This window comes from Rutidosis leptorrhynchoides, chromosome 5, assembly GCF_046630445.1.
Source record: "Rutidosis leptorrhynchoides isolate AG116_Rl617_1_P2 chromosome 5, CSIRO_AGI_Rlap_v1, whole genome shotgun sequence".
Lineage (NCBI taxonomy): Eukaryota > Viridiplantae > Streptophyta > Magnoliopsida > Asterales > Asteraceae > Rutidosis > Rutidosis leptorrhynchoides.
This window is the reverse complement of record NC_092337.1, coordinates 38620554-38628968: the sequence shown is the minus strand read 5'-3', so window position 1 is coordinate 38628968 and position 8415 is coordinate 38620554. Positions and strand designations below refer to the sequence as shown.

General features: G+C 35.1%; 1 protein-coding gene across 1 annotated transcript; it reads right to left on the bottom strand.

The window, feature by feature from the left end:
• Positions 1-7564: 7564 nt before the first annotated feature.
• On the bottom strand, positions 7565-7981 carry LOC139848535 (uncharacterized). Its single transcript, XM_071838262.1, has one exon. It carries the CDS (start codon positions 7979-7981, stop codon positions 7565-7567), a length of 417 nt encoding a protein of 138 aa, XP_071694363.1.
• Between the last annotated feature and the right edge of the window lie 434 nt (positions 7982-8415).

Genomic DNA, 8415 nt, shown 5'->3' with positions numbered 1-8415 from the left:
AGCGGTTCTTGATGGTAAGTTTGTTCAACTCTCGGTAGTCGATATACAACCTGAATGTACCATCTTTCTTCTTGACAAACAAAACAGGAGCTCCCCACGGTGATGTGCTTGGTCGAATGAAACCACGCTCTAAAAGTTCTTGTAATTGGCTTTGCAGTTCTTTCATCTCGCTGGGTGCGAGTCTGTAAGGAGCACGAGCTATTGGTGCAGCTCCTGGTACAAGATCTATTTGAAATTTAACGGATCGATGTGGGGGTAATCCCGGTAATTCTTTCGGAAATACATCGGGAGATTCTTTTGCGACGGGAACATCATTGATGCTCTTTTCTTCAGTTTGTACTTTCTCGACGTGTGCAAGAACAGCATAGCAACCTTTTCTTATTAGTTTTTGTGCCTTCAAATTACTAATAAGATGTAGCTTCGTGTTGCCCTTTTCTCCGTACACCATTAAGGGTTTTCCTTTTTCTCGTATAATGCGAATTGCATTTTTGTAACAAACGATCTCTGCTTTCACTTCTTTCAACCAGTCCATACCGATTATCACATCAAAACTCCCTAACTCTACTGGTATCAAGTCAATCTTAAATGTTTCGCTAACCAGTTTAATTTCTCGATTCCGACATATATTATCTGCTGAAATTAATTTACCATTTGCTAATTCGAGTAAAAATTTACTATCCAAAGGCATCAATGGACAACTTAATTTAGCAAAAAAATCTCTACTCATATAGCTTCTATCTGCACCCGAATCAAATAAAACGTAAGCAGATTTATTGTTAATAAGAAACGTACCCGTAACAAGCTTCGGGTCTTCCTGTGCCTCTGCCGCATTAATATTGAAAACTCTTCCACGGCCTTGTCCATTCGTGTTCTCCTGGTTCGGGCAATTTCTAATAATGTGGCCCGGTTTTCCACATTTATAACAAACTACATTGGCATAACTTGCTCCGACACTACTTGCTCCGCCATTACTCGTTCCGACACCATTTGTTCCTTTCGTTCTGTTAACCCCTGGTCCGTAGACCTCACACTTCACCGCACTATGACCATTTCTTTTACACTTGTTGCAAAATTTGGTACAGAACCCCGAGTGATACTTTTCACACCTTTGGCAAAGCTACTTCTGATTGTTGTTGTTGTTGTGGATATTATTGTTGTTGGGATGATTGTTGTAGTTGCTATTGTTGTTGTTGTTGTTGTTGTTGTTGTTGTTGTTGTTGTTGTTGTTGTTGTTGTTGTTGTTGTTGTTGTTGGGCCGTTTGTTGTAGTTGCGATTGATGTTGCGATTGTTGGGATAGTTGTTGCGATTATTGTTGTAATTGCAGTTGTTGTTGTATTGGTGATTCTTATCACCGTTTTCCTCCCACTTTCTTTTGACTTGCTTCACATTAGCCCCTTCAGCAGTCTGTTCTTTAATTCTTTCTTCAATCTGGTTCACTAGTTTGTGAGTCATTCTACATGCCTGTTGTATGGAGGTGGGCTCGTGTGAACTTATATCTTCTTGGATTCTTTCCGGTAATCCTTTCACAAACGCGTCGATCTTCTCTTCCTCATCTTCGAACGCTCCCGGACACAATAGGCACAATTCTGTGAATCATCTTTCGTACGTGGTAATATCAAATCCTTGGGTTCGTAACCCTCTAAGTTCTATCTTGAGCTTATTGACCTCGGTTCTGGGACGGTACTTCTCGTTCATCAAGTGCTTGAATGCTGACCACGGTAGTGCGTAAGCATCATCTTGTCCCACTTGCTCTAGATAGGTATTCCACCATGTTAATGCAGAACCTGTGAAGGTATGCGTAGCGTACTTCACTTTGTCCTCTTCAGTACACTTACTTATGGAAAACACCGATTCAATCTTCTCGGTCCACCGTTTCAATCCGATTGGTCCTTCGGTTCCATCAAATTCCAAAGGTTTGCAGGCAGTGAATTCTTTGTAGGTGCATCCTACACGATTTCCTGTACTGCTAGATCCAAGGTTATTGTTTGTATGTAGCGCAGCCTGTACTGCGGCTATGTTTGAAGCAAGAAAGGCACGAAATTCCTCTTCGCTCATATTCAAGGTTTATCGAGTAGTCGGTGCCATTTCCTTCAAATAGTCAAATGAAACAAGTTAATCATACAGAATATTAAGAGTAGTCAATAGTATCTCGTAGCATAATATGAACTCATTTATAAAAGCTTTTTCTTCATATTAGCGTTTTATAAGTTTAAATTTGGGTAGTACCTACCCGTTAAGTTCATACTTAGTAGCTAATATACAATTCAACTACTACAATTCTATATGAAAAACTGATTATAATAATATTTCGCGTTCAAACTTTTACACAATATTTTACAAACTTACAATATCGCTTATTTTACATATATCATGAAATATAGCACAAAATAACTTTGATACAAGATAGTTGTGAAGATAATTCTAGCTAGTACACAAGTCGTTCAGTAAAGGCAATAAAGACACGTAATTCATACGTCAAGAAACAAGTCATGCATTCTAGTTTTACTAGGACTACTTCCCATCCTTGGTCTTGTGGAACATAACCGTTATGGCCGTTGATAAGACAGCGTGTTGTAATGTCGTCAAAGGGACGAGGGTTACGTAATATCCAACAGTCCCTTAACAATCTAAAAACCTCATTTCTTACCCCAATTACCTACTCCGTCACTTGTGGGAACGTTTTGTTTAATAGCTGTAGCCCGATGTTCTTGTCCTCACTTTGGTGAGAAGCGAACATTACTAAGCCGTAAGCATAACATGCTTCTTTATGTTGCATGTTAGCCGCTTTTTCTAAATCACAAAGTCCTATATTCGGATATATTGAATCAAAATAATTTCTTAACCCATTGCGTAAAATAGCATTTGGGTTCCCCGCAATATATGCGTCAAAGTAAACACATCGTAACTTATGAATTTCCCAATGTGATATCCCCCATCTTTCAAACGAAAGCCTTTTATAAACCAAGAAATTCTTGGAACGTTCTTCGAATATCTTACAAACTGATCTTGCCTTAAATAGTTGTGCCGAGGAATTCTGACCGACTCTAGACAAGATTTCATCAATCATGTCTCCGGGTAGGTCTCTTAAAATATTGGGTTGTCTATCCATTTTGTGTTTTTATACTGTAAAATAGACAAGAGTTAGATTCATAAAAAAAATAATACTTATTAATATAAGTAATTTTTTTACATATAACATAAAGCATAAGCACACTATATTACATATATTACACCACACGAATACAACTATCTTATTCCGACTCGCTCGTTTCTTCTTCTTCGGTTTTGGTTCGTTTTGATAAGTTTCTAGGGATATATGATGTTCCCCTAATACGAGCCGTCATTTTCCACATTGGTTTAGAAAAACCTGGTGGTTTAGAGGTTCTCGGGTTATTGTCACAACTTAAGAAATACGGGTGTTGACGATACATATAAAGTTCATCGGGTTTGGAATCAAATTTCTCTATTTTTATGCCCTTTCCCTTATTGTTCTCTTTTGCCTTATTAAATTGTGTTGGGGTAATTTCTATAACATCATCGGATTCCTTGTCGGGATCCGATTCATCGGAGAATTGGTAATCCTCCCAATACTTTGCTTCCTTGGCGGAAACACCATTGACCATAATTAACTTTGGTAAGTTGGTTGAGGATTTTCTTCTACTTAACCGTTTTATTATTTCCCCCACTGGTTCTATTTCTTCTTCCGGTTCCGATTCTTCTTCCGGTTCCGATTCTTCTTCTGGTTCCGACTCTTCTTCCGGTTCCTCTTCGGGAACTTGTGAATCAGTCTACGAATTATTCCAATTTACATTTGACTCTTCATTATTATTAGGTGAGTCAATGGGACTTGTTCTAGAGGTAGACATCTATCACATAATATCAAACACGTTAAGAGATTAATATATCACATAATATTTACATGTTAATAATATATAGTTTCCAACAAAAATGTTAATCAATCATTTTTAAAGAAAACACGGTCGAAGTCCAGACTCAGTAATGCATCCTAACAAACTCGATAAGACACACTAATACAAATTTTTCTGGTTCTCTAAGACCAACGCTCGGATACCAACTGAAATGTCCCATTCTTATTGATTAAAAACGTTCCATATTAATTGATTTCGTTGTGAGGTTTTGACCTCTATATGAGACGTTTTTCAAAGACTGCATTCATTTTAAAACAAACCATAACCTTTATTTCATCAATAAAGGTTTAAAAAGCTTTACATAGATTATCAAATAATGATAATCTAAAATATCCTGTTTACACACGACTATTACATAATGGTTTACAATACAAATATGTTACAATGAAATAAGTTTCTTGAATGCAGTTTTTACACAATATCATACAAGCATGGACTCCAAATCCAGTCCTTATTTAAGTATGTTACAGCGGAAGCTCTTAATAATCACCTGAGAATAAACATGCTTAAAACGTCAACAAAAATGTTGGTGAGTTATAGGTTTAACCTATATATATCAAAACGTAACAATAGACCACAAGATTTCATATTTCAATATACATCCCATACATAGAGATAAAAATCATTCATATGGTGAACACCTGGTAACCGACATTAACAAGATGCATATATAAGAATATTCCCATCATTCCGGGATCCTCCTTCGGACATGATATTAATTTCAAAGTACTAAAGCATCCGGTACTTTGGATGGGGTTTGTTAGGCCCAATAGATCTATCTTTAGGATTCGCGTAAATTAGGGTGTCTGTTCCCTAATTCTTAGATTACCAGACTTAATAAAAAGGGGCATATTCGATTTCGATAATTCAACCATAGAATGTAGTTTCACGTACTTGTGTCTATTTTGTAAATCATTTATAAAACCTGCATGTATTATCATCCCAAAAATATTAGATTTTAAAAGTGGAACTATAACTCACTTTCACAGATTTTTACTTCGTCGGGAAGTAATACTTGGCCACTGGTCAATTCACGAACCTATAACAAATATGTACAAATATATCAAAGTATATTCAAAATATATTTACAACACTTTTAATACATTTTGATGTTTTAAGTTTATTAAGTCAGCTGTCCTCGTTAGTAACCTACAACTAGTTGTCCAACGTTAGATGCACAGAAAAAAAAATTGATATATATTATCCTGAATCAATCCACGACCCAGTGTATACACGTCTCAGGCTAGATCACAACTCAAAGTATATATATTTTTGGAATCAACCTCAACCCTGTATAGATAACTCCCACATTACTGCATATAGAGTGTCTATGGTTGTTCCAAATAATATATACACATGGATCGATATGATATGTCAAAACATTTGCATACGTGTCTATGATATCCCAAGATTACATAATATATTAGAATACATGTATAATAGTTAGCTAGAATATGATTAATATAGATTTGTTACCAATTTTCACGTTGCTACAACAAAAAAATTATCCAATCTTGTTTTACCCATAACTTCTTCATTTTAAATCCGTTGTAAGTAAATCAAATTGCTATGGTTTCATATTGAACTCTATTTTATGAATCTAAACAGAAAAAGTATAGGTTTATAGTCAGAAATATAAGTTACAAGTCATTTTTTTAAAGGTAGTCATTTCAGTCGAAAGAACGACGTCAAGATGACCATTTTAGAAAACATACTTCCACATTGAGTTTAATCATGATTTTTGGATATAGTTTCACATTCCTAAGAAAAATCATTTTCCCAGAAGAACAACTTTTAAATCAAAGTTTATCATAGTTTTTAATTAACTAACCCAAAACAGCCCGCGGTGTTACTACGACGGCGTATGTCTGGTTTTACAGTGTTCTTCGTGTTTCCAGGTTTTAAATCATTAAGTTAGCATATCATATAGATATATAACATGTGTTTAGTTGATTTTAAAAGTCAAGTTAGAAGGATTAACTTTTGTTTGCGAACAAGTTTAGAATTAACTAAACTATGTTCTAGTGATTACAAGTTTAAACCTTCGAATAAGATAGCTTTATATGTATGAATCGAATGATGTTATGAACATCATTACTACCTCAAGTTTTCTGGATAAAGCTACTGGAAATGAGAAAAATGGATCTAGCTTCAAAGGATCCTTGGATGGCTTGAAAGTTCTTGAAACAGAATCATGACACGAAAACAAGTTCAAGTAAGATTTCCACTCAAAATAAGATTGTTATAGTTATAGAAATTGAATCAAAGTTTGAATATGAGTATTACTTTGTATTAGAAAGATATCTTACTGTAAATAAGAAAGATTTCTTGAGGTTGAATGATCACTCTACAAGATTGGAAGTAAGATAGCAAACTTGGAAGTATTCTTGATTTTATGAAACTATAACTTGTAGAATATATGAAGAACACTTAGAACTTGAAGATAGAAATTGAGAGAGTTCAATTAGATGAAGAAAATTGAAGAATGAAAGTGTTTGTAGGTGTTTTTGGTCGTTGGTGTATGGATTAGATATAAAGGATATGTAATTTTGTTTTCATGTAAATAAGTCATGAATGATTACTCATATTTTTTTAATTTTATGAGATATTTCATGCTAGTTGCCAAATGATGGTTCCCACATGTGTTAGGTGACTCACATGGGCTGCTAAGAGCTGATCATTGGAGTGTATATACTAATAGTACATACATCTAAAAGCTGTGTATTGTACGAGTACGAATACGGGTACATACGAGTAGAATTGTTGATGAAACTGAACGAGGATGTAATTGTAAGCATTTTTGTTAAGTAGAAGTATATTGATAAGTGTCTTGAAGTATTTCAAAAGTGTATGAATACATATTAAAACACTACATGTATATACATTTTAACTGAGTCGTTAAGTCATCGTTAGTCGTTACATGTAAGTGTTGTTTTGAAACCTTTAGGTTAACGATCTTGTTAAATGTTGTTAATCCAATGTTTATAATATCAAATGAGATTTTAAATTATTATATTATCATGATAATATGATGTATGAATATCTCTTAATATGATATATATACATTAAATGTCGTTACAACGATAATCGTTACATATATGTCTCGTTTCAAAATCATTAAGTTAGTAGTCTTGCTTTTACATATGTAGTTCATTGTTAATATACTTAATGATATGTTTACTTATCATAATATCATGTTAACTATATATATATATATATATCCATATATATGTCATCATATAGTTTTTACAAGTTTTAACGTTCGTGAATCACCGGTCAACTTGGGTGGTCAATTGTCTATATGAAACCTATTTCAATTAATCAAGTCTTAACAAGTTTGATTGCTTAACATGTTGGAAACACTTACTCATGTAAATAACAATTTCATTTAATATATATATAAACATGGAAAAGTTCGGGTCACTACACCTACTGTCACACCTAAGGCTTCCTTGACAACCTCTCTAATGGTGGATGCCAGACAATTCCACATCTGATCCGCGTCATCATGGGATACCATTTCCACTTCAGCATCAACTCTTTCTACAATCGAAGTTTTAAAAGTCTCTGCCATCTCTCCGTTCAACTTCTTCCACAGGATTTTAGGTTGGATGTGCCTCGCACTCTTGGTGACTCATCTCTGAAGAACTAAATCCATGGCCAAAAATCTATGCTGTGAGGAGCATGTCAAGTCAGTCAGGACCTTACAGTCTCCACATGTCCTAAGATCCTCTTTGCGAAGTAACAAAAAATCAATCTGAGTACTATGACCCCCACTATGGAAAGTTGCTAACTGGGCATCCATCTTCTTGAAGAACGAATTCGCAACAACCAAATCGTGAGCAACACTAAATTCGATAATAGAGAGCCCTTCCTCATTTCTTACTCCATACCCAAAGCCCCCATATACTCCTACATATCCCTCCACATTCGTTCCTATATTTCCATTAAGATCTCCACCAATAAGTAATCGATGGTCCGGAGGGCACATTCTCACAACCTCATCTAGCGATTCCCAGAAGTGTCTCTTTTCAGCCTCTCCAAGGCCCATATGAGGTGCGTAAGCGCTAATGACCGTGTAGGTCACCTCCTGGATTACTAACTGATATGGCCGAAACGGACAGTTTTTATTTGCGCGGTGTCGTCAGGCCGCGGCTCGCCAGGATCAGCCACTCATGGGAGAGGGTACTGTTTTAAATTTATATTTAGCGGTGTAGTGACCCGAACTTTTCCATGTTTATATATATTAATTTAGATTGATATTTACATGATTAAATGTTTCCAACATGTTAAGCAATCAAACTTGTTAAGACTTTATTAATTGAAATATGTTTCATATAGACAATTGACCACCCAAGTTGACCGGCGATTCACGAACGTTAAAACTTGTAAAAATGACATGACGATATATATATGGATATACATATGGTTAACATGAGATTATGATAAGTAAGTATCTCTATAAGTATATTAACAATGAGTTAT

What these genes read in the sequence shown, in the direction of transcription:
- LOC139848535 (XM_071838262.1), bottom strand. Translation starts at nt 7,981, where the DNA reads ATGGGCCTTGGAGAGGCTGAAAAGAGACACTTCTGGGAATCGCTAGAT.